Raw genomic sequence first — 27,945 nt, 5'->3', positions numbered from 1 at the left:
TGTCTGACCAAAATTATTCTCACGTACCAGTTATTTTGCATTTTATCAGTTACAAAATCTAGGTGAGCAAGTAATAGATCACTTTTACTAAATACGTAATGCACTTTTGCCGATTACCCTTAAAAGGCATTGCAGCATCCATCTGTATTTTTGAGATAGTCGGAACATTAACATTCTATTTCATGGAAAAAACGTGTGTCATGTTAATTTGTTCATTCATTGCGAATTGCTTACTTATCATCCTTTGCCATTCATATATACAACCGTCTTTACCGACATATAAATAACACACGTAAATTCTTCTATACAACTTTAACATATGTACAGCAATATTTTACAAGTTGCAGTGTAACTGCTTCAAATTATGCTTCATTGGCAAGACCTGGCCATAACATAGTGCGACTATAGATAATTTCTCGCAACTGTTACTTATATCATAAATGCAAAATCATATCTATCTAAGCGCAACTGAAAACATTCACTGAAGCAGTTGCAATTATATTAAATCGACACCATTCAATTGTTCTTGCGTCCGTGAACACAACAACCGGTTTGACCAATTGTGTGCAATCGCTTATAATAAACATGGTCACCTTTTGGGCATCCAATCATATTACGACTTTTGGATCCATCCTTTTTTATTTCAAGTTCGTAATTATAACTTGGAACGTCTAACAATAGGAAAACTCCGTTACTGCGCCTTGAGCGTCCTTGTTTTTGCACCCCAAGTGAATCTGTGAATTTTATGGGCGATTTAACCCAAATTTGTTTCCGTCATCAAAACGCACAGTACACGTAATCGCTTGTAAGTGTGCACCAAGTCCATACGTCAGCAGCGTTTTAGGGCAGGAAGAGGCAGATCAGCGAGTACTACGTACTGCACAGCGAAGCGGGGCAACATAAGCCAAGAGGATCGACTGCTGTTTCATTTGTTTTTCTCAAACGCAGATAAGAGTGCTTCAAAAAATAAGAAAAGCTGCTACGCTCCTGCTCAAAGGTCTCAACATGACGGTCACTTCAACAGCGAGACGACTGTATTTGGGAGAATCTTGTTCTGGCTTCATAAACTAGAGTCCTCTCTCTCTCTCCGTTGCTAGTTTCGATTACATGTTATTTTATTGTGTAGATTGTTGTCTTGAAGACTTTCTTCTGTTCTTTCTTCTCCTCCCTCGCCTAGGAGACTGGTCTTCTGTAATAAATAAAATGGAAATTTCATAAGAAGTTCAAAATAAATAAACGCTACAGATTCAGAAAGGTACATCTTAACTAAAACAAAATAAGTTTTGACACTGTTTTTACACAAAATATACCCAACAATTAATAAAACTATGGCCTTGAATGAAACTTCCCTCATGGCGAAATTCTTAAAGATAATAAGATACGTAACAGAAGTTATAGCGTAATTTACAATTTTTCACGATAGTTGGCGTACCTGAGCAAACTCTACAGCACGAGCCTTCTACCTTCTTCTTTCGCCTACAAGAAAGTTTTGGACATCTTGGCCGCCTGCATTTCGCATTTCCATTCTGTAAAAACAGGATTAATTTATTCACCTTAGAAAATACGAGAAAAACACAAACCTGTTTAACTTATGATTGAGCAAGAATATCACGTTAAAGAAAAAAAAACAAATAACTCACTAACTCCAAACAATTATCAGCTTTATAACCAAATGCACATCATTGTGGGTTAAGTTTACATCAATATTAAAGTCGAAAGTCGAATCATAAAATCACACATATCATAAAATCGCCAAATAAAAAGTGATGGCCGGCGGGGGTGAGGAAGGGGGTATTGTTATAACCCCCCCCCCCCCCCCCCCCCCCCCCGCTTCACCTAAAATCACAGTAAACTGCCAAAATTGACCGAACAATACACAAACATACCTTGCATTTACACGTCACACACTTAATGGCCCCCAGCGAGTGTACCCTCGGGTTCCACTCCGCACCGTTCTCGTAGTAACTCTCCCCAACCCGGCAGCCTGCTTTAGTCCCATCTCGCTGCATCTTTGGCTGGTCAACCACACTGTTTGCAGGGGGCGCTGTCACTTCTGCAATAGATAAATGTATGTGAGTGAGGTGGGTGCGGTCTTAAACAAAAACTGTGGGGCATAAATGCATTTTATGCATTAAACGATCTTTTAAAGAATTACATAATCCTAGTTAAGGAAAATCATATATTAGACAGAAAGACCCAAATGTGCGTTGTCGGTTTCAATAATGCAAAAGACAAATAAGAATGACAAATTATGGAGAAAATGTTGAAATATTAGGAGCACTTAACATAAGATTTACCATTGAGAATAGGAAATGCTATTAGCAATGGAATAACACACAAAGGCTTTGAACATACCTGGACAAACTTTACAACAATCTGTCTCCCGAACCCTGATGGCGTCTTGTTCGGAACATGTCAGAGGCGGGCAGCTCAGTTTGGTGCAGTTGTATTCGTTCTTTCCCGGCTTAAGTAGAAAAAGAATATACAGTTTTTACATGCAGGATTTTGTAATTATGTAATGCTTATTGGTATCTCAATTTTAGTTGCCGTGGTTGTTGTTGCTTGTGTGTGTGTGTGCGTGTGTGTGTGTGTGTGCGTGCGTGTCTGTGTGTGTACATGAGTAAGTCATCAGGCATCTGAAATGAGCATTGTATGGTATCGAAACTGAGAAAATTAATTATTTCTTTAACTAACATCAACAGATTCGTTCATAAATAACGTTTACAGACACATACTGTGAAAATGCATTCAACAAAAATAAACCTACCACGCAAGAGCAGACTGCGCAGACGACAAAACCAAACGGGTGTACATAAGGGTGCCATGGAGTATCCGCGTTGTGCCACTTTTTGTCACCGGGAAAGTAGCACTGGTCACTTGGAGACACTCTCTTCTCTAAAAACAGAATTAAAAGGAAAGGAAAATATTAATTGCCACATTTTCTTTATTCTAGATGACATTCACAAAATTCTTTTAGAAACTTTCTCTTAAAACAAGGTGTTTTCGACTTCAAATGACCTTCATACAATGCTATTTCTGTTAAAGAGTTAAGCTATCATTACCTGGAGGAAATAGAAATTTATACAGTGTGTTTGCAGACGTTAACCTTAAGCTCTTTATATAAACAGATATGTTTACCAAAGCCTGTAATTATACGACCGTTTACGTAAACCCAGGTATCAAATGCGGCGATGCATCACAAGAAGTCTTTAGCGTTTGAATAATCTTAACACGAACTTTAGCAATCGGATTCTGAAATGCACACTGAGGCACATACAACTGCCACAAATAGAATCTGTACATTCTTTTTTGTTTTTTTTTTCTTTCTATCTTGACATTTGGCTGACAGTCTGAGTCAGTCTAAAACTCACCACCTACGTTTTCATTTTAGGGGCATTTGGCAGAATTCAATTTGTGTAGTACATTTTACACATTCTGAAGAAATCATTTTTTCAGCATCATCATCATCATCATCATTTTCATTACTGGCGAACCAAATCCAGTGCCATTTCACCACATTGTGACAGTTGTGCCTGAAGTGCAAATTGCGGTAGTTGTGACTCACCATTCTGTACACACGTGGGGCAGCACTCTCCAGGAAGTGTCACCGGGTTGTCACACTTGGCTGCGGGACAGATGACGGCCTGGCACTGGGTTTGTCCACGCTGGAAGGTACACAATAAGAAAGTAAGTTTATATGGAACACCCTGAGCTAAATAACCGTCAAACCTCGTGAAACTCATTGAGAAAATAACCGCTTGCTTTGTCGTATTCGATACTTGAAACCTGTGAGAGCAAACCTTTATTTTTCGGACAATGTATTTATTGATTTCTAACGCCTTAATGCTGTAATAAAGCGTGTATCTCTGACCGTCTAAAAATTAAACCAATCGGTCTAACTTTTTTTATTGCCCATGTGTTATGTGTAACGTACCTTGCAACTGCAAGTGGTGCAGACATCAGTTTTGTTTGGTACCCATGTTTCGCCATCTTCATAAAGCGCGCCCTCGTATTTACATTTGATGCTCACGTATTCGTCCACCATATTGTTGCTCATGTCTTCAAGGATATGTCCTGTAGCATCCGGGTACTGTGAGGAAGTGGCGTCACGATAACAGTATCCAGGCGCAGTTGCTTGAACCTGATTTTAAAAAATCACAGCATCCGAATTGAATGATCAATATATAAAATTTTACTCTTTTTACTCATTAACATTGATCAGTTATTCGAGGTGAATACAGATAAGTGAACGGTCAAAGAAGGTATATAAACATATAAATCAGACGATGTGGTATACCACGTGATACTTACAGGTGCCCGGATGACGCCCTTGGGATGTGCTTTTATGCTGACTTGCACATATGCTTGGCCCAACTCCACATGACGGAAGAAAGCCTTTGATAAATCTTCGATTTTGCCCGATACCTGCGAAGAAGATTGATTTTTGTTTATAAAAGATACCTTTTTTTAAATTTTAAATGATTTATTTTCAGGCAACACACGAATACACAGTTCGGTTATGTACATGCTTGAGTTTAACTTTTGATGTAAAACGGTAGATTGTAAGACGGGGCGGGACTCACCTTAGAACCTGTAAAGCCTCTTATCTTCTTCTCATACGTCTTGCCGTTCACCACGTCTCCAACTTCCGCCACGAACGTGCCGTCATCTTCACGACTCAAACCGGAAACTACGATCTCGAAGTTCAGTGCGCAGGCGCGGTCAAAAGCGACCCAGGCGTGGCCCGCAGTCCCCGCTGCTAAAGGTGGGTTGAGGTTCGAACCTGACATCACGAATGGGTGGCCTAAAAGGGCAATAAAGAAAAGTTATTGATATCTTTATTATAAATTTTCTTATAATTGTTACCATTAGCCTATAGTAGGCCTATCCCAGACACCTTTAAAACAGATACTATTTTCTTTTCATAATAAGAGCGATTTCAACATCTCCAAACAATATTTATAATTATCCTTCAATCCGCTGTTATCATAAAGACGGAAACGAACATATCATTTTTATCTTGTCCTCGTATTATTTCACATTTTAACCGCATCCGTTATCATGCTACAAGCAAAACCAGTAACGTGGTTTTCAGGCAGCACCCGATCTTACCTGTATGTCTGTTAAAGCGGTCATCATACAGAAGCTGAGTGACGCGTCCTCTTAGAGCGCTGTCCTGATTTTTTGCAGTCTGTACATCTATGAAAAGCTGTTCTCGTAAAAGCATGTAAATCTCGCGAGAGTTGGGTTTTCCGAACGTCCCGTTTGCCTAGAATAAAAGCATATAAGCTCAAAGACATAATGTATATTTCTCAAAACTCACGTCTTCCAAACAAGAACATGTGATGAGTTCATAAGGAATAAGAAGATAGCCGATACTGTGTTATAAAATACGTTAAATATACAACAACACACAGGATTAAGCCTTCGGAATTCCTTTCTCTACTATACTTTACTATAACAAACCCTTGGTTTTCAGCTTGTGTTTGGTAATTATCACATATGACCCGTGTGTTTCGTTTAAAAGAATTAAAGTAAAAATAGAAATTTAATTTACCCAGCCATCAAAAGATCCTTTGTCAGCTTTGAAATCTTTGATCATCTTAGTTACTCTCTTCCTGCGGCCTTTCCTGTTCGGAGCGCCCTCCATGGTCATGCCGGTAACCTTGCTGTCTAAACCGAGCAGACGAACCTGAAAATTAACCACAAATTATGATTGCCGCGCTCTTGTGAAATATTGGTCTAAGACTAACTATACCCGCCGAACTGGGTTTGGCATCACAAAATAAATTTCTTCTGATAACTGATTTTTATTTCCTGGCTGTCTTCTTTGATTCAAGATAAATGAAAAAGAGGCTTAGTTCAAAGACATTGCTTATGTTTCTGGTTTTTCTTCCTTACTAAGGTGGACTGATATGCACTCATATTTTAAGATTCCAAAATCTTGATCTTAAACTTTAGAGAGGCTTTTTGTGCAATCGTAACTATGTACTGATTTTTGCGCAGTTATTGATGATCTGAGTGTGAAAATTTCCAACCAGGATGGCCGAGTGGTTAAGGCGTTGGACTTAAGACCCAATGGACGAATGTCCGCGTGGGTTCGAACCCCACTCCTGGTAGGCTTCATTTTTGGTGCATGACGCGATCTCATTATCACTAGTTACATTATTGGCGAATAATAAATTCAAACAAGATGCCTATTTCATCAGAAAACACTGCTTCAAACATGATTCTATCAAGAGTCCGTTATCCCTGAAACCAATTTATGAAGGCATTTGTTTTATTATCTTACCTTGTAGTGAATTCGGCCATCGTGTCCTATGGTGATGATAGCAGATCCCGCGGCAGCTGTGCGAGATTTCTCGAGACTTTCCCTGCCTGACAGCACCCCTTGGAACTCTGAAGTAAATTTTATAAATATTCTGTTAACCTCAAATATTTAGAATAAATGCAATTGACGCCAGATCAGGAGACAGCTATTGCTGGATACATTCATTGGCAAAATCTGAAATTCACGGTGAAGTTATTGAGGGTGTGTACATATTAAGGTATTGAAAAACGCCAGACCTTTTAATATTTATGCCGCATTACATTGAATAAACCTCAACATACAATAATGTGTGAACCGCAAACTTAATACAGGTATTCTTATTTTAAAACAAGAATCTCCAAAACCAGCATAAAAACACCGTCTACTCACCGTTACACGTTAACTTAGGTGTTAGGTCCCCCTTGACCTCTCGGCCATTATCACTGACCACGACCATGGTCAGTTTCCCTCTGGCCAGCTGGCGGGACTCCTGCGTGGTCAAAGATGACCAGACCTCTATCAGTTCGGTGGACTGAAAGAGTATTTGGAAATACATTAGGGACTTAATATCCCATTAGTAGGCGTATTGCCAATTTATCGTTGGTCAAGTAGACTCAATTTTGGGCTAGAAGTAATGCCTAAAACTTGTAAGCTCAAACCTATATGGACGGTCGAAATTGGATATCGACAAAATGTTCTTAGTTGTAATACCATCCGCGTACTGTACGTATTAACGAATTTTTATGACTTCTGTCCCGACTCTGATGAAAACTTTGACATGACTCACCCCAGACGATGCTCTAACTTTCAGGTTCTTCACTGGTTTGCCGTCTTTCAAAAAAGTAATGGTTGTGCTTTCTGAAACAAATATATGCCAGTCTGATTAATTAAATAAAGACAAAAAAACCATTCGCGATGCCTCCTCAAGAACATATTAGTAGTGATTAATGGTAACTGTCCGAGTCAGTCTGTAGGTGTATGAACAAAAAACACAGCTACCAGGAGTGGGGTTCGAACCCACGCGGACATTTGTCCATTGGATCTTAAGTCCAACGCCTTAACCACTCGGCCATCCTGGTTCGATTACTAACGTAAGACACGTGCGCGATTCGCCAAAACAGCACAAATTTAGTTTTTTCGTATGTAATCATTGACGTGGGATCATGAGAGCTGGATGGGGGAGGGATTTTTCTGAATGCGAACTCCCATCCATTTAAATTATCGACAAAATGCAGGTAAAAAGCGGTTCAAATTACTGTCGGCGAGACAGAAAACATGATTGTGAATTTCAGCGACAAAATAAAAATGTTACTGATATTTGTGATTTTTAATTAAAATCATACGTCGAGTAAAGTATCTGCCAGCAGCCCCAATAAAACACGGCTTGTTGATAGAGTTCTTTACCTCCTTCGGCTAGAAGCCCGTCAGACATGACAACAAAGCTGAGGTCATCCCCTGAGCGTCCAAGTGTCATCATGGCCGCTGCACCACTTCCGTCTGGAACTTCTGGTTCCAGAAGACCACTGAATGTTTCTGTAAAAAAAAATAATAAAATAAAATAAAATAAATAAATAAAAACAATAATTGCATGGGATTGTCTATGTTTACTGTACAAGGACGCAACTATAACCATTTCATTAAAAATGGTCTTATTCTGAAGCCGAAACTATATGCTTTGTTTATTCTTCATTAGACGAAGTAGATTTAGTATCGCGACACTAAAAAGACCTTACCTTCTTCCAAAGCTTTGTGAGTTATAACTCGACCTGAAACTTCGCCATTCGGGTATCTGTCTGTAGCCAGTGTGACAAAAAGGTTTCTGTTCTCCAGGAACTTCTGGTAAATCCCCGGCATATTAACCCACACCCCGCATACCTAGAAGTAAACGAGAACAAATGATTTTCTCCGGAAACTCTGAATATAATGGAATTAAGGATCAAATCACCATTACATATTATATATGCTTTGCGTGTAAGGTAAAATTGTTTCCTGAAGTTCAGTTATATTTGAAATGGCCATACGCGTAATGAATAATGCTGTTATTTACTTCATGCGCGCGTTATATGCAGTCACAGTATTACGCGCGCATGAAGTACCACCGATATTGTGGAAGTCAATGGAATAACTGATTCTTACTCTGTTCTTGAACTGTTCTGTTTTCACCACTGGCACTTGGTAATAGGTCTCTCCTCTCTCGTCCGTAAATCTGATATATGTCGGAGATCCCAACCTGAAGATATAATGTATTTATCTATTTAAGGATTGGCATACATACACTTTAATTTTTTCAATAAAAAGTTAAAGAAAAACGCTTCTGATATAAAATAGAAATATTGGAATATTTTGGAAATTTGGGCTACAATAGAAGTATTATGAAAAAGCATTCAGCGGTAGCTGGGTGTGCTCATTATCTAATTGTGATAGTTGAGACACCACCAACACAAACACAATTGCAATCGCAACTTACCTTCTGCTATAATGCACGGAGTAATGGAAAGAGCCCTCAGTAAGTGTGAAGTAGCCTCTTGCCACGCCCCTGGTGGCCACAGCCTCGGGAACGCCCTTGCCGGTCAGCAAACTGGTGAACACTAAAATGAAGAAAATCATTTAAGCAAATGCTATTCAGTCCATAAAATTACACCAAAAATTTCAGAGCGAGGCTTACTGGCGGCGTGCTCTCCTTCAAATGCTGAATGAGTTGACTGACAGGTTTTTAATGGAGATATCAACGGTGCTTTAGGACGACGTGACTGCCTAAATATATTCAAGCACACGACGACGTATTTGCGTGATGACAAATGCCGGGGTAGATTTGTGAGGCTCAGTTAAAAGCATGCAATGAGCATTTGACCTATATCCAACCGAAATGCGTTTTACTGAAAAATTTGGACGTTTCTCTTTGTCGTTATAGTATAAACAATCCCAAACCGTTGAAAAAATTACGCTTCGAAAAATATTTTTTATGTTTTAATTACTATTTTTTCCGTTAGGAGAAAAATTACCCGGTCTCTTCCTCAATTAGGAGAGTGACTCAAACATTGAAAAAACTCAAAAACAGGTATATGGCTATTCATCATGTAAACGGTTTTGGTAAGTCTTGGACATTGAAAGAAAGTGCAGAAATTTTCGGTTAATATTTTTCTACAACAAAGGTTTGGCGCTCAATGTGGGACATTTTCAAAAGCATCCACCGCGATTCCGTAATTCTGTGAAAGGAGAAACCGAGATGCAAGGCAGGCTGCCAAATGGCGTGCTTCAGGTACAAGTGTAGCGAAAAGCTGAGTTTCATAGTGGAATGTTCTCCCCATTGTTTTGGAAATATGCCATATGGCCCTACATTCAAAATCACAGAGAAAATGTAAACACAAGTATAAATGCTAAACGACATCTTAAACCGCATATTGCAGGCTAAATTTATCCCTGGTGTTTTGGATCAAAGGACCCAGGATTCTGCCTACCTTGGATGTGTGAGTTTTCTCCGAATCTGGTGTCACTGACGGCTTTGTCTTCTGTGCTCCACGTGGTGACACCTTTTGCTGTAAAAAAAAATTAAATTTTTGTTATAATTCCCTGATTAAGAAACATATTTTGTTAAGTATATATCCTATCTTTCTGTGAATCTCTGGAAAAAAATTATTAATAAAACCTTAATTGGTGTTGTAAGGGGAAAGAGGGGAAGACAAAACTAGAAACATAAAAAAAGTAATAATTAAAGTAAATTAATAATCTGTTAATGACGCGGGCACGACACATACTGGCAACCACAAACGTCATCACAGCGGCAAATCCCGCGAGGCTGTTTGCCAGGGCAACGACGTTGCCATAGCGACTACGTCCTCCTCTTGTCGCCGTCATCTGATGTGAGAAGGTGATGGGTCTCATACCTCCAGCAACTCCCTACAGCACTCTCCGTCAAAATATGTGTCAAAACGACCCCGAGTCCTTCCTATACTCAGTATGTTACGAAACCGAGGATATCCTCAAAATCCTAATTTTTTTTTGCCTTTGGCAACGAATTCAAGACACCATCAAAAGAGACGTAATATTTATCCCTTCGTCTGCGCTGTTGAACCCAGGTGTCAAATAATTCGAAAATCACATTTTAAAGCGACAAACAAGACGCTGATTGTGACACACGTCTAGGCGGGGCCACGACTGTCATTCGGTTCGCGGGCCGCATTGACGGGGCGCTCTCTTCTTCCCGGTCCCGTGTGTTTCACTAAGTAGAAGTCAGTGGGTTTCGGTGATCACGTAACTCGTCAACTACCCCTTCGGGTCGTATGGTTAATAGATCTTAATGGTAAGCACGTTCCAACGGGCGCCGCGCGTCTTGTCCTACAGTGGGAGTGTGGGACAACATAACTTTGGTGACTTAACACTCCTTCTCACGACTACCATTCCATTTTCTTCGCACGCTGCTTTGGGAGGAAGTGTACGGACTCCATTGAGTAAAATACTCAAACGCGGCCAGATGTATTAGTCGTTGTCATGGATAAGTAGTTCAAACGCATGGCTTGTTGTGTCTCTCTGGTAGTTAAGGTGCAGTTTTCTGGTGTCCGTGAAAATGAGGTTGCGCTTCCCCTGCATGACTTCAGCAAGAACAGACAGTGAGCAATACGTCGATGTTTAATAAATAATCACGCTGTTTTCACCCCGTGGACTTTTAACATAAAAAACAACGCTCTAAGAATACGTGATCGTAAAAAATAACCCCTGACTTGAGTAGAAACTATAATAAACTCGCTCAAACTTTCCCAAGTATCTTTGTGCGTTGTTTTACAATTCAAATTCTCATTCGACGACGCCGAGCAAGAATGACAAAAATGTTCTGAGGAGGACGATTTCCGCTTGCACGAACTTGCCGTGTTTTACTTATATTTCAACTCCACTGAAAGCACTTCGCCTGTTCAAAGTAGATAAAAAAATTGCTTCGTTTAAAGTTAAACTTCGATAGTTAAAAGATGTCGTTGAGTAGTCTAGTTCGGCGTTGCTAAAACACCCTCAGTCGTCTTCCGTCAACGGAGGTCGTTAAGCTGATGTTGTCGATGACGTATCTTAGTTGCTTTATTTGTTCACGTTTATCATGTGACATAAATTACATCAAAAGACTTTAATGATCTTTGATATATTTCGCGAGACAAAAATTAGGCAATTTTTAAAAAGTTTTTATTAATTTTCTTTTATTCGTGGGCAATGGTAATTCTAAGGAATATGTCGGGTAATCTTATAAATTTATTAAAGATGGCTCAATTCGCTGCTTTTATTTAATTCTATTTACATGCAACCATCGCCAGCAAAAATTGAGATTTCGTCGGCAAAGAATTGCACTTTAGCGTTTGAGACGCACTGCTCGAGTCCTAAATATAACAAGACGCCATTAATCTCAATCTAATCATTCTTTTCCAAGACGTAGTAACCTTTCTTTGATCTCAACTCAGTAGTTTCAACAAGATTTTTTCCATTTCTGTAAAACCCTGCCCTTTCGACAAATAGTTTATAATTATTCGAAAGTCTTGGGAGAGGTGACGAAAACAAATGCATAAAAAAAGAAAATACCATTCACTCCGGGAATTTTTCCACTTCAAAAGTGAAAAAAAAAGAAAGACAGAAACAGGCAAACAAATTTCCTAAAGCGATGTCATATGTGACCCTTACAAACGACTTTTCTAAGGGAGAGCATTGTAAATGGACAGTGAACGCGTTTTATATAAAAATATTTCCAATAATACTTTTTCGGTTATATGTGAAGAAGAGGCTGCGTTCCTCAAACTTTCCTTAAAGATTTTTTCATTTTATGCATTCCGTTTTCAATAAGACGCGGCAGACGTCCCATCAAAATGTTTACAAAAGCATGAGTACATGGCCAAATCCTGCTTCCCCGCGGGAGATAATTTCCCTTACTGCATTACGTGTATTTTCCGATCAAAGAAATGAGGGTGGTAGCGCCATGATAGGCTTGTCTTGACGCATGTTTTTCCCCTTGTTTTCACAATGTTCTTTGTTGTAGCGTAAAGGCGGCTGCATTGTGTCTTGTGTTTCTTTATTCTACACATGGCGTGATTTCCAGGGACAGAGAATGCAGCAGACGACACCCAAACGTGCCCCTGTCGTCTGGGTAGAAACCACAACTGTCGTTTGCTCAGAAACACCATCACAAAACTCCGGGTCGGGGACCATTTTGTCGTACTTCAAAGCTTTCTCGCAAACGACACGAATCAATGGTGTTCAAGTCCTGCGTGTGCGGCATGTGTCTTATATCTTCAACATTTGCCTCCCAGACCGCTGTTCGCTTGAGAGAGAGAGAGAGAGAGAGAGAAGAGAAGGGGGGGGGGGGGGGTCGTCGAGAAAGAATTAAGTAGACAGACAAAGGGAAAACACATTAAACTATTACACAAAGCGAAATTAATCCATTTCATAATGTCAACTGACATACTTGAGCACCAACTTGTGCGACATCTCAGCCATCTAACAAGAATATAATTTCTTTTACGACTTCGAGGAAGAAGCCGACATTCCATATACGGTTCACTCAGATCCAATGGCTGATAGGCTATTTCGTTTAATATCATTGACCGTTTAGAATCACATCCCATGAATAAAATAAGTTAAGCAATTAGAGTGTCACATAGATAATGTGAGTCATCAGTTAGTTCTATTCTGGGGCAAACTAAATCTCTCTCTCTCTCTCTCTCTCTCTCTCTCTCTCTCTGTCAAACTGTAGGGATGGGGGAGGGAGAAAGGGTGTCTCTTTACTTACGGTCATTTCTGCAGACTTTACAACAGCTCTTTGGCGGTAGCCATTGGTCACTGCAGGTCAGCTTCGGACACTTATTCTTGATGTTGTTGCAATGGACTCGGCCTTTTCGTTGCAAAACCCCCTTTTTCATTACCTGAAACAACGATAATTTCCGACATATTTAGCACAAAGATGATTTCCAACATATTTAGGAAATTAAAAAAACAACTATGAGAGTTTCATTTTTCTAGAATAAAATATGATTAAAATACAGATATTCGTAAGCTAAATGGCGGCTTTTACTTCATAGTAGCATTAACCAATTTAATCAAACAAAAATTCTAACTGATTTGTGTACATAAGTTGCCGCATAATTATTATACTATATAACATGAGTTCTATGCCACTAATTTTGTTTCATGAGTGAAATGATGATGTTAATAATGTTAATCATCATCATAGTAATAAGAAGAACAAGAACAAGAAGAACAGTAATAAAAACAATAATAATCACTGCAAAGGTGTTTTACCTTACACCCCCATCCCACTTGCAATACAACTTTCGATACCGCGGTGTACTGTTTAATCTGTTATTTAATATTCATATTTATTGATTACATTCATCACTTCATATAATTATTTTAGATTAATCTTTTATCTAGGTCTTTCACCTGCCATTTTAAGGTATTCAACGCAAGAACTTGACGTCTTAATAAAAGAGCAGTCAGCGTCCGACGTGAGAAAGGCCCGAGCAAGGAGGAAATCCTTGGCATTCACCTACTAACACGCGCAGGCAGGATGCGGCTTTTATTGTCCTTCGATTGATTGATAAATAAATGTGAAATTAATGACCTCGAAAAACAATCTCGCAGCTCAAAGGGCGTTGTCGTCCGCCCCGTTGAAAGGGGCTTAGAGGCATTTTCCTGAACGATTATTACCACCTATGAAGTTAAGCCCTATCTCATAAATTCCGTTCTTTTCAGCGACGCTTCGTTCACCCCATGTTGCTGTCAACTGGTATTTAACTTAGGCTTAACACTTTGCTCGTTCATTGCGTCCGCTACGTGACTTTCCAATAGGTTTGGTCACTAGCTACTGTAACAACAAGCCCTACCGCTTTTATAAAGAAGATAAGGGGAAACGCAATTTACGCCCTCGCTCGCTCTCTTTGCCATTCACGAAATACTGTCGTCTGCCGCACGTGCCAATAAATGTCGTCTGCTTGACTATGACGTCATGAGAGAGAGCACAAGATTCGTACCAAAGGTTGGAGATAATTATTGTAAAACAATGCGATTATTGTGTAACAATAAAACCAGCCGCATCCCTCAGCAACAAGATCTTGTAAATATTTTCATAACATCATGGCTTATAGCAACAAATTAATAAAATAGGTTCTTGGAAAAAAACTTGATTTCCTCTGATAAGATTGAAACAACTTTATTTCAAGTCAACTCCTGCAGAGACCCCATATCTAATCAGGCAGAAGCTTTATTTCTTAGAAACGATTAACTTGAATTACTGCTTTCGACGCAGAGAAATAACATATCAAAATCGTTTTTAAAGTTGTCTATTTACTACAAATAAAACTCTTGTTTAAACCGTGGATCTCTAACGCTTAATGCCTGATATTAAATCAAAACTCCATGGCCCCCCACCCTTAATCGAAATGTGAAACGCGGCAAAAGGGGTGTTAATTCTGGCCTCGTCTCTTCAACGCGTTCCCTTCATATTTCAGCTAACATTTATGAGGCCTTGAGATAGGCTAACTTGTCTAAGCGCTGTGATGGCCGCTTATTTGCCATAACTCATACACCGGCGTTCTTAATTTAACAGTCATAAAGAACACAGGCTACTCAAACGATGAATGCAAAACGGTTTATTCTAATTTGAGTTTCACGAGGTTGCACCCATATCCGTTTCGTCTAACCTGGTTCTCAAGCTGAATACAGGAAGGAGAGTTTTACACTGTGCCCGCCCATTATAACTCTGGGGGGAGCTATCTATAATACTACAGATATAGAGAGGCATTTTTGCTCTTTTTAATAATTACACGAAAACTTTTGTGGCGAAGAGAGTCACCGGTATACTCGCCACGGAGAAAGTTAAGATTATCATGCGATAAGGTTAATAAATTATAATAACGTAATGAAAATTAACTGAAAAGAAAGATGTAATTATTAAAGGGGGGGGGGGCTTGTATTTGCTCACAAATGCTGTTTATGTGTTAGTGTGTGTGGTTGGGGGGGGGGAGGAGGAGGGTACGGGGTACGGTATTCATCCCAGCATGACCAAGGTATTTTATTACAATCCAAGCAAATACGTCTTGACCTTCGTCTAAAAAGATCTCAGTTAAAACGCTGCCGGATGCCACCCATGCCCGTTTTACTTTTTTTTTTATTTCCAAACTTCACCATTCAAAATATCTGTCAGAAACTGCGCTATATTTATATGTGTCCAGACAACGGGAAAGACGTTTTGAACTGGCTGGATTTAGAAACCACTTCCGAAGGGAATACATCATCTTATTTGCGTACCTTTCATCGACGGTTTGACTCACTTCGAACGGGTGCTTAGCACTAAAACTAATTTGGCTTCTTTGATTTGTCTGAAAGTGCAACCTGAGTGCACTTTCGTCTAATAATTGAATACTACTATTATTTTTCACAAAAGTTTCAGTTTTGTTATCATTTTTCTGTTGTAACTGTTTTCTACCAGTAACCGACTAAATATGATATATAACGTTGGAATTTGTTTTCTTTTCCTAAGTTATATAAAATATTATAACTGAGGTCGAATGGGGTGAAAAAAGAAGCGAACCCCCGTGGTCTTTCACTGCACGTGCGAATCTCTAAAAACAATAACAACGTTTGCCAAAAGAAACCCAAACAAATTTTCTTCTTGCCCGCCAAATGTAAACAAAACTAGATTATTATATTTGTCTCACAATTTCGCAAGAAAAGAAGAGGAAATGTTGTTTCTGTAAATTCTTTTTTCTGTTTTTTTTTAACCGAACTTATATACAAGCGAGAGGTATTGCGGATAGAACTGAACACGGAGGAGACAAGTTGTTTACTATTTGTGATTGGGCAAAATGATAAAAATGCATCCAAACACTAGACTCAAACTTTTTCTAGACGTGTTATTTCTTTCGTGAGCTAACTCAAAGCATATTTGGCAGCCTTGGGAAATAATGATGTTGTCAAATCTAGAAAACACGAAAAAGAAAAAAACAGTACCGCCCAGCGCTGAAATCTAATGGAAAAACAAATTCCAAGTCAAATAGCTCTGTATGATTCAAGGAGTACAACCAAACGCGAACTATTTAGCTCCAGTATTGGGCTGTTTCTCAGTGGACGCCAGAAAGTTAACATGAGGATATGAGGGGAAAAAACTCTCTGCAAGCCAGTGATAATCACACCCAAAGCGATGAGAGTTCCATCTCGTATTACTCTCACTTAAACTGGACGGGCGCACTGAATGAAACCAATCATCAAGCGACCTAAGATGGCAATAACAGCTGAAGGGGAGCGTAAACTATTAAGTTGTCGTCAATCATCAGCTCTCTAATAACCGGAAAATCTATCATCAAACAAACGTGTATCTATCATCACTTACTAATAATCACGTTATTTTTCTCTATTCCTTAATCATTCGGTTAAAGACACACTGTGAATTTCACATTCTGAAATTTGCAGAAGGGGGGGGGGGGGGCAAAGGCGGTTACAGTGAAACTGTAGTCATCTTAAAAATATTACTTTGTCTGTTCTTTTCTTTATGCGACATTTATATGAAACAATTGAACTCATATTGCAGTTACACAGTAGTTTAGATTGCATGTGATTGTAAAAACATTTATGTCCAATTTTTTCATGAAATATTATTATTATTATAATTGCTTAATATGCCAGAAACCTTTTCGCCAATGAAAACAGCAATATCAATGTTTTCGCTGGTTTTTCAGCGTTCTCATGTCATTACATTAAACTAAAATAAAAATTCTCTTTCCCCTCTCTCTTTTCAACAGATATTAATATAAAACAACCCTGTTTTGCGTTCATTAATACAAGACACTTCAAAGAAGTGTTCCAAAGAACAACCGCACTTTTTGGCAGACGACAATCATCAAGCGGAACCCCAAGGGTGATGACGTCATGTGGAATCGCCGCACTCCAGTTAGTCCTGATTAAGAAAAACGCGTCCTTTGCAAACACGAAAAAATTGTACATATAACTCACAACCAAGCTCTCTCGTTCCTTATCGCGTCGAAACGATCAACACTTATTTAAAATGACGTCAGCTCTTTTCGGCGTCTAGCGCCCATCTTTCTCTCTTGCTCCCGTCGTTCTTCAGCGTCAGGGTTATCCCCCGAAATGTCAGATACATGTTACTTCACCGCGGAGAAATGGATTTTACAACTAATCTATCGCGATCGACCTTTACAGGGATACCGACATTATGTTACTATTAAGACGATGTATCTGAGAGTCGGTCCGCTCAGCGAGCGTTTCTCTCATGCCGGCTGATTACACGTGGGGCTGCCGAAAATACCCCTCATCCAATCTTGCAGCAGTGTTTTAATGTTTCGCGAAATTGCGATTCAAGATGAAGCTTGTCTTACAGGCTGAACATTTCCCGTTTCATCAAAAAAATATTTCTTGCAGAATTGCATTTCAGTATGGAGGCTGCCCTAACGCATGAGACATTTTCCGTTCCCGTTATGTTTTCAATCTGTCTGGAAGCTTCAGATTCGAGGTCGTCTATGTTTCTCATAAAATGCTGACATAAAGATCCAATTATAAACGCATTTGCCTAAAATATATAGCCATAACCGCGCAGACACAGAAGAGCTGACGCGATACTATAAACACGTCCCTTTTATGACAATAACTGTCCATAAAAAGGCTTGTATAATTTTAACATCGGCAAATAATTTCCCTCTTTTTAATGTACGATAATGCGTTTTTATTTGACATTCGTTGTATGTCCAAGATTTATTGGACTAGAGCTCTCCGAATATGTTGTCATGGGCTATTAAGTTTTCATGTCAGAAGCCTTTGGTGCATTGATCCAAAATGCCGGAAGAGAACGGATAAGTATACTGGTGAATGAGCTTGTGTTTTTGCTGGTGTTCTTGTTGTTTTCCCCTAGTACCCACCCCATATTGCCCCCCCCCCATCCTAACCCCACCCTGACCATAGTGACCAAGAATAAACGATGTCATTCCATTTAAATTCAGGATACTTATGATAAAAATAATGACTTTGTAAACCTTTACTGCTGACTGTCAAGGACCGCATTCAAACCAAGGCAACTTTAGACCGGTGATTGATCCAAACTCGCCATTAGGCATCAAAATTACCCAGGGATTCCAGTTCGTCTGAATTAACAGCTCAATCACCAAATGACGCAAGTTTGCCTGATCTTCGGTCATGATCTTTTCCTGTTTAAACAGAACGCGTGTTACTTACCGGCGCGCACGTGCACTGTACGCAGTACATGGGTCCTACGGGCTCCATGCTGGGGTTCCATCTGGCCTCTATCTCATGAAATACATTGCCAAGTCGACAGCCTGAAAACGAGATTAAAAACGGAGAATAAAAAGAGTTGTCAGTATTTCCTGATATAAAAGATAACTCAAACAATGACGAATTATAAATACAAACGCTGTTATGAACATCCTCATTTTTTGTTTAAACTAAAATCCAAACAGGGATTATCGATAATAAATAAATAAATAAATAAATAAATAAATAAATAGATAAATAAATAACAATGAACCGGCCTTGAAAAAATGGCAAACAGATAAACACAAAAAAAGTCTCTTCATGCTGAGTGTTCTCCCAAAAAGGAAACACGCCCAGTCAGCACATGTTATGTTGTATTAGTTGGCCTTTGTTGATGATAACGACACAGAGAAGAAAACATTAGCCGGGAGGAAGAACTGAATTGCAGTTCATTATTTTGATATCATGAAAGAAAATGCGGTTGAAGGAAGAGCATATCTTTTTGGAACTTGTTGATGTTCTGACTGTATCACAAGAATATCTTGTTTGCAAGGAATACCAATAGCTCTATTACCCAGCTAGATTAATCTACAGCAATATCATTTTCTGTTGCAAGACGTCCCCAGCGTATAAATATAATAAAGAATCCTCCTACAGAAACATTAATACAACTTCGCATCATGAATCAATATTTCATTAAAACGACTCCCCCTACCCACGCATTAAGTTCTCTTATTTCTAGCTGATTATCAAAAGGGTTTTTTCGTTCGATTCTTTACGAACCTTGACGGGTGCATTATGAGTTGCGAGATGTGATAAAATAACGGGCGCATATTTTTTGCTATAACTGTTTGTAGATTTCGACGATTGATCTGATATTATATTGTCATGACTAACAAAACTGACTTCGTTACAGAGAAGCTTTAATTATCCATACGTCAACATGGAACATGTTGCTTAAAAGGTCTTAATCAGTCGTTTATTGTACCACCAGCGTTAGCGCTGGCGGTACACATGGTTTTAGTCCCGTCCGGTCCGTTCCGCCGGCTCCGCCGGCTCCGCCGGCTCCGCCGCCATGTTACCGTTACCGCTTCTCCTCCTAGACGGTAAGGGCCCCCATACCCATCTCTTGGATTTAGGTCACCTATAATCTCAACTCGTTCCACGTAAAATTTGGGCTTTGTCGGTATTGGGGTCTAGGTGTGGCATTCATTGCAATGCACCCTTGTCCAAAAATGGCAAAATTGAATGCTAATTATCTACCCTACAGAAGGAATTATGGGAAAAATTTCTACAGACGGCTTTCCAAAAGTCATATGTGCAGATTTCAAATATGCCCTTGGATTTGACCTTTGACCTTTATTTCAAGGTCAAACAGGCCAAATTTTTCAAAAAAATGAATTTTTTTACGAAAAAAAAATTATTTGCGCTGTTATTCAGACATCACACAGACTTAACCAATAATATTAATGGAAAATGATACCCTTCAGGTCATCTTTCATCTCCGTGAATTTGGGGTCAATCGGTGCATTTTAACGGGAGTAGCGGCCATAAGATACCGAAACTAAAAACTGTCTCTAATTCGGGAACCGTTAATGCTAGAGACCCATTCTTTTTTGCATTTTGTAGAGCATGTAAAGCCCAACACTGGAGGTGGTCTCCGTTTTTTTGTATTTCATACGGTTTTCGAGCTACGCTGTATCAAAAAGTACATATTGGTGGTGAAAGCAAAATGTGCAGTACGGTAATGGATAATAAATTTTGAACTCTGGAAAAATAAAACATAAGGCTTGGCAAAGCAGACAACTTGTGGTCAAAAATGACATTATTTCATCAAATTTGAACTTCTGGAACTTCAGAGCACCTCCCATTTCAATGATTTCGACCAAAATGACCTTTTCTTTATTTTAATTAATTTTTTCTGTAGGAAATTTATGGCACATTAAGGTAACTCCAAAATTATAACATTTAGTCCCTTATATCTCCAAAACTGGCAGAGATAGGTCCATAGTTACTATTGAAGTTGAATAGGAAGTCATATACTGGCAATCTAAATGTGACCTTGAAATTGACCTTTGACCTACTTTTCACCATGAATTGAACTTTGCAAATTTTGCTTCCCTTTTATCTCCAAAACTGGCAGAGATAGGTCCATAGTTACTATTGAAGTTGAATAGGAAGTCATGTACTGGCAATCTAAATGTGACCTTGAAATTGACCTTTGACCTACTTTTCACCATGAACTAAACTCTGCTAATTTCTTTCTCTTTTAACTCCAAACCTGGCAGAGATAGGTCCATAATTACTATTGAACTTGAATAGGAAGTCATATACTGGCAATCTAAATGTGACCTTGAAATTGACCTTTGATCTACTTTTCACCACGAATTAAACTTTGCAAATTTTGCTTCCCTTTTATCTCCAAAACTGGCAGAGATAGGTCCATAGTTACTATTGAAGTTGAATAGGAAGTCATATACTGGCATTCTAAATGTGACCTTGAAATTGACCTTTGACCTACTTTTTATCATGAATTGAACTTTGCAAATTTTGCTTCCCTTTTATCTCCAAAACTGGCAGAGATAGGTCCATAGTTACTATTGAAGTTGAATAGGAAGTCATATACTGGCAATCTAAATGTGACCTTGAAATTGACCTTTGACCTACTTTTTATCATGAATTGAACTTTGCAAATTTTGGTTCCCTTTTATCTCCAAAACTGGCAGAGATAGGTCCATAGTTTTTATTGAACTTGAATAAGAAATCATATACTGGCACATATTGGTGGTGAAAGCAAAATGTGCAGTACTGTAATGGATAATAAATTTTGAACTCCGGAAAAATAAAACATAAGGCTTGGCAAACCAGACAACTTGTGGTCAAAAATGACATTATTTCATCAAATTTGAACATCTGGAACTTCAGAGCACCTCTTATTTCAAGAATTTTGACCAAAATGACGTTTTCTTTATTTTAATTAATTTTTTCTGTAGGAAATTTATGGCACATTATGGTAACTCCAAAATTAAAACATTTAGTCCCTTATATCTCCAAAACTGGCAGAGATAGGTCCATAGTTACTATTGAAGTTGAATAGGAAGTCATATACTGGCAATTTTACTGTGACCTTGAAATTGACCTTTGACCTACTTTTCACCATGAACTGAACTTTGCATATTTTTCTTCCCTTTTATCTACAAAACTGGCAGAGATAGGTCCATAGTTACTATTGAACTTGAATAGGAAGTCAGAGATAGGTCCATAGTTTCTATTTAACTTGCATGGAAAGTCATATACTGGCAATCTAAGTGTGACCTTGAAATTTACCTTTGACCTACTTTTTATCATGAATTAAACTTTGCAAATTTTGGTTCCCTTTTATCTCCAAAACTGGAAGAGATAGGTCCATAGTTTCTATTGAACTTGCTTGGAAAGTCATATACTGGCAATCTAAATGTGACCTTGAAATTGACCTTTGACCTACTTTTCACTATGAACTGAACTTTGCAAATTTCTTTCTCTTTTAATTCCAAACCTGGCAGAGATAGGTCCATAGTTACCATTAAAGTTGAATAGGAAGTCATATACTGGCAATTTACTGTGACCTTGAAATTGACCTTTGACCTACCTTATGATGAACTTAACTTTGATTGTACCATTTTAAGTTATATATATTTTTTGCATATTTTGAAAATTCTTGTTGATTGCATTTTTACAGCTTGTCAAGCATAAGACTGGTGGCTGTGTCCCTTCTTTTGTGTATGTGGGGGTCTATACGAATGCGCTTGCTCCAGCTGGTGGTACAATATTCGGAGGCGGTATCGCCTCTCTGATCCTCTAGTTTCCTCATTGTAACTATGACGGTGAATGATTTAGAACTGAGGAACATCATTTAATTTTCGTTGTTATTATGATAAAGATTTTCTATATTCAACTTTATTTCATTGTCAGGAATATTTAGCATTATTTTAGACTCAAAACAGACAAGATTCTTGCGTAAACAGAAAAAACTTTTCCTGGTAATTTAAATGTATTATAAACTGTCCGAGACGTGGTTTTAACCCACGGCGACATACTGAAGACGGAATGTTCATTTTTATTTTCGACTTTCTAAATGGACAACCCATTGTCGTCCATCTGTTGTTAAATCTAGACAAGCGTCCGGTCAAGCGGTCAAGACTGGGCACAGATGACCATGGCAGCTTGTAGCAAGACGCTATCTCTTTTACCATCGATCGGGCTTCTCGGGGGTAAACAATGAACCAGAAACTGCCAAAAACACACGAGGGAAGACAACAAAAAGGCGATGAGGAAATTACCATCTATTTAAAAACGACTCAAGCGTTCGCGGAAATCGTCAGCTAATAGATTCCTCAAATTCAATAAGCTTAGGGAAACAGTAGCACTTGAAGTGTGAAAAACATAAAACGCGAAGAAAGGCGCACAAAGACGAGGGGGTGTTTAAAACACAATCAGTTGAGGAAGTCGGTGACTAACTACGTCCACTTCCCCCCTTCTGTTTCTCTCCCCCCTCCCCCTCACTGCGTTCTTTTCAGATGGGTCGGGCAAGTTTCTGCCTTTGTCCCAAAGTGACATAATGCGCCTGTTTTTGTTTTATTTCCATTACAAGAATCACTTTCCTCGCCATTGTTCGCTCGCCCCACAGGTGTCGGCTGCGGTTGCCACAGGTGTGGAAACGCTGGCAAAACACTTAAACGCCGACACATACCCTAAATATTTGGAACAATCTCAAATACCTTAAATCACAGGTATTTGTGACCAAGCTGTGGGATCCCCCTTCTTCTGCGTCCCCCCTCTCTCTTTCTCTCTCACTTTCTCTCTATCTCTTCAACCTTGAGGCTAGTTGCTCAACCGCCACATTGCAAACATACCAATCTATTTGTTCAAAACCGCATTTTTATCACCAGCTAATTAAATAGCATAACCACAAATGAAATGCTGAGATTTTTCCCCATTCCTTGTTTACATAGAATTAAAGAACTGGAGTGCTTGTCAGATTTAATACTGACACGATTCTAAGAAGATGCGGTTGATATTAAGTTGTTTGCCCTCAGTTGGCCAAAATTGTTTAACTGACCCAGAGTGGACAGTCATTTAACAAGCAATGATCACTAATAATGATGCTCGGTATGAACATTAGCAACAATAACAAGGCCCCGTGGGCGATTATTTAGAAAATCCATGGGGTAATGATATTTACTCGATACAGGATCATTGCCCCTTTTTTTGCTCTTTTCACTGTCAAGTTTGATGCAGACCAATTACATAAAGACCCGAGCGTGTTTATTGCAACAACTTCCGAACTTAAGTTTTAACAGTTTAATTTTAAATCTGCCACGGCTTTGTATAATTGTAAGTCTCAGCTTGAGAGCATGTTTTTCTTCTTTTTTTTTGTCGAAAGGAGGGGGTTCGGATAAATATTCATCCTTTCCATTCTTATTGTACTATATAGCCGGCGTGCATAGGAAAGTGTGCATCAAATACACACACGTTCTTACAAAGATAAGTCTGGGGGGTAAAACACTCTTATATAATAAACCACCAATTAGATATATCTTATATTTATATTCTGCTGGGTGAGCCGAGGGCACTGTTCTAAAAAATCGGAAACATATTTGGTCTCCTTGTCTGACGTAACCCTAGCCATCTTGCAGTAAATCGGTGCATTCTTTCGCGTCTTAAAACAGTTGTTCTGATGTGGTGTAATCAGATTAGGCGGTTGATAAGTCCGTTAACATCGCTGCCCTTACAACCCCCCTCCTCTCTCTGTCTGGACACCCTGAAGGCCACGCTTAGCTAATGTTAACTCCCATTAACGTGCCTAGGGGCGCGCCCCTTCGTAGAACCTTGACGTGCGGGGTGAATGAATCATTTTGATAAATCCTGACACTAGATTTCTTACCATTATTATTGTCATTAACATCATTTATTTGATATGTCTTTGTGGCGAATTCAAGACAAGTTGACTTCCCAAGTTTGGCATTGTGATTTCGAGTTTAAGGTCGATTAAAAGTGGCAAGCAACTTTTGTTGCCCAGATCTAGATTTTGGTGAGGAGAGAGAAAAGGCCCTGTTACTATTCACTTTCACTGCCAACAGCTTCACTCACAGAACATGTATTTCTGTCCTTCCCTCCTTCAAAGCCTTAACCTCTGTAATAATCAGGATCTTTAAGGCAAGAAATGCAGACCATCAATGCACCAGTTTCTTTTCATTCGCAACTTACATTTTCACTCCATTATGACAACCCCGCTTCCCTACTACACTAACAATGATTCTTCGCCATTAAACCAGCGGTATTGCTGTTTTTGTAGACGTACGACTAGGGTCGTTACCATTACACTACATTATCAGACGAAAGTTAGCGTCAGTAACCATTACTTCTACTACATTTAACCGGGGGTTTGGTAACCAGTTCACGGCGTTCCAGCTACATAAGAGCGATCAGACGCCGCGGCGATAGAAGCAACAGAACGGATTTCGCGTTCGAACTTCATAACCGCTCCTATAACTTCAAATATGAAGGGTGTAGATTACGTCTTGCCGTGTCGTTATAACAGCCCCCGGCGCTTACTGTACACGGCGCAATACTAATGAATGAGTTTGTCCTTACAGAGACACATTCAATGTATTCAATGTGTACGTTGGCAACAAAGCTGCACAAAAACCGAGTGCAGATTATGAAATACTAGGTAACCAGTTTGAATGGGGGTATTAGAGCCGTATTAAGCATAGAACACTGCTTGGACGAGGGGGGGGACGCGACACTGACTAAATTACTTATTGGTAATCCTACAACACCACTCAAGTCTCTGTACGTAACATTAACACACAGCGAGGAGGGGTATTCGTATCAATCCCCCGTTGTTTTTAAATATGGATACATATTAAGGGGAGGTGAGAATAAGAAACGTAGAATGATACACAAAATGAACGCCCAACAGCTGAAACTACGACAGGAGGCGACTTAATCCCGAGTAATCTATCCCTAACTCTTGTTTAATCAGCCTATCACTTAATCACTTTACTCGCAATAACCCGCGTAAAATATTTGATCGTTTAATCAAATTGAGATGGGCTAATTAGCAGGGGAATTACCAAGCGTCTCAAGGGGGAACGCTAGGGACCCGTGATGTAACGGTGGATCGGAGGGATTAGAGAAGTTAACTTGTTAAGGATGAGGTACGAGGTCTCCCATAGACAGTACGGCGCCCGCACGCGGCCTGCACCTGTACGGGAACGACGAGATGCCTGAGAAAACGAAAGCCAGCGTGATTGAATAATTTGTTCGTTTTCTTTAAATTACCGGGGATGTTTCGTGAAACGCTGAGTGCATTTTTGACTTCAGGGCCCCTACTTTTTTACTTTCGGTGGCATTCTGTTTTGTCTTAGTTCTTAGGATTAAAAATACAATAATTTCGTTAACTTACCAGGGATTTTAGAGTCCATTTCTGTCGCTTTATCGGAATGTAACGGTAGTCGCCCCGTGACGCTCACGACAGCTTGGATGCACACAGCTGCTAACAGTAACATTTTCCTCTGTTCCGTCTGCTTGAAGATACCTAGATACCTCAACGAGAAAAGTCCACGGTAATCCTCCCGTCTGCCCTCCGCAAAATAAAGTCTAAGATGCAAACTCCTTAATTTCCAGTCCAAATGAGTGTAAAATTCTGCTCACAAAGATCCAAGGAAAGGAGCGGGCCTAAACCGCTGCACGCCGCTGCCGTGAGTCAGGCAGTCCTAGCAGACAGACTTGCTGTAGCACGCTAAACTGCGCTTGAGACGAGCCGCATGCCGCTCGACGTTAATTGTTCAAATTTCAAAGCAATCACACGGTGTAGGTCTTGTGTACGTCTTAACAAACGCTCGTGTCCACACTTAATGCGTCTGCCCACCACCGGTCAGTAGAACTGGTCCCAATAGTCCACTATAAATAGAAGTAAAAAGAATATGAATCAATGAGCCCGTGTGTAATCAGTCGCTGTGATAATCTAACTGTGCACTGGTAAACTTCAGAAGAACGTTCGTCGGAGAAGTGCACTGCCGCGAATTGTACAACCTCCTTCTGCGGATCCCAGCGAATGTTTGTTACCTCACAGTAGCAGTCTAGTCAACTGTCCGTCTATCTGTCATTCGCTCACAGTTAACTACATATGATTCGTGGGGGCTGCACGAGGAGCGGTCACGTGACCCGAGTGGCCGGTGATTAAGGGGTGTCTGTATTAACCCATTCAGGGCTTCCGGCGATGTGAAAGAGAAAGGGATGCTCAGTGAAGCGTGAGCTGCCTGGTAACACACCCGCTTTCCCTTTACTCTTTGCTTGGCTTCACCAGTGAAATATCGTGCGCTTTTCTTTCTACATGGCTTCGTGCCCTGAGTGTATGGCTTACATCTGTTGCTTTCAGACCATCAGCTGTTGTTGCTGATCACACGGGTAACGCAGGGTGCACAAAAGGAGGATATAGACCTCTGAATTACCAACAGAATTGGAATGTAAATAAAGAAGATGTTCTTATTTTTAACTGCGTGTCAGTAAGAAGGAAGTTTATTTGGTTTTCTGTCAGAAAAAAGAAATTACGTGTAGGTAATGATGCGGATGGTATCCAGATGCTTTTTAGATTAAACAAAATATGGCTAAATAACTGGAAAAGAAAACGTTTCTCTATGTATCTATGTTAATTTGTTAATTCTCTCTTTTTTTCTTTCACACTCTTTCCTCTCCCTCTCTCTCTCTCTCTCTCTCTCTCTCTCTCTCTCTCTGGCATTCATGTGACACATATAGCGTAAGACGCACTTAATGATTTTCAGATTAACATCGCTTAAATATGCACGCGAGTTCGAGCAATAAATCAGGTTCTGTCACCCGTTCTAGATAGACCGAATAATGGAATTAATAGACAGAAAAATTGAAATTAACTACCGAATAACCTTGAGAGATGACTCGGTGTCGAGTTGGGTTTTGTTACCATCCGATAAAGTGTAATGGATCTGGGGGTCAGAAGACGCTGCCTGAGGCACTATAAGCTCGTAACGTGCAATGATTCCGTATGCTATTATTAAATTGGTTTGTACTAGGACCTATTATGCCCGTGTCAGTCAAATCTTGACTCAGACATAAAGAGTCAAGCAACGTTGCGAGTGGCAGTAACGCTAGGTTATCGGTTAAGGTGATATAGAAATATTGCACCCCCCCTTCCTCCATTCCTATATCGGGCCCATTTCCCATAGAAAATGTCAATGCAGTAAAATTCGCATAAACCGTCACAACATAATTTGAATTATTTGTAATCTCGAACAAATCTAACGAAACGAATTCGCGATGCTACTGATTACGCACATATAAACATATGGAAATATATCACATTTCTATCG

General features: G+C 39.5%; 1 protein-coding gene and 2 non-coding genes across 3 annotated transcripts; 1 reads left to right on the top strand and 2 right to left on the bottom strand.

Moving 5' to 3' along the window:
* Positions 1-63: 63 nt before the first annotated feature.
* LOC106154205 (chordin) lies at positions 64-26,713 on the bottom strand. Its single transcript, XM_013528478.2, has 22 exons — positions 26,004-26,713; positions 18,518-18,618; positions 13,068-13,200; positions 9,769-9,846; positions 8,778-8,898; positions 8,447-8,540; positions 8,044-8,185; positions 7,715-7,843; positions 7,098-7,168; positions 6,701-6,842; positions 6,293-6,399; positions 5,558-5,692; positions 5,113-5,269; positions 4,584-4,804; positions 4,312-4,425; positions 3,935-4,141; positions 3,566-3,665; positions 2,768-2,895; positions 2,356-2,464; positions 1,887-2,053; positions 1,433-1,526; positions 64-1,189 (listed from the first exon to the last, which is right to left on the bottom strand). The coding sequence occupies exons 1-22, from the start codon at positions 26,104-26,106 to the stop codon at positions 1,116-1,118; spliced, it is 2,727 nt and encodes a 908-aa protein (XP_013383932.2). The 5' UTR covers positions 26,107-26,713; the 3' UTR covers positions 64-1,115.
* Trnal-uaa (transfer RNA leucine (anticodon UAA)) lies at positions 6,037-6,119 on the top strand. Its single transcript has one exon. It is a non-coding gene; the product is annotated as a tRNA-Leu (tRNA).
* Trnal-uaa (transfer RNA leucine (anticodon UAA)) lies at positions 7,307-7,389 on the bottom strand. Its single transcript has one exon. It is a non-coding gene; the product is annotated as a tRNA-Leu (tRNA).
* Positions 26,714-27,945: the final 1,232 nt, after the last annotated feature.

Source organism: Lingula anatina, chromosome 9 (assembly GCF_051362555.1).
Source record: "Lingula anatina isolate TDL-2025a chromosome 9, LinAna3.0, whole genome shotgun sequence".
Lineage (NCBI taxonomy): Eukaryota > Metazoa > Brachiopoda > Lingulata > Lingulida > Lingulidae > Lingula > Lingula anatina.
The sequence above is the reverse complement of the archived record's forward strand: the minus strand, read 5'-3'. Positions and strand labels throughout refer to the sequence as shown.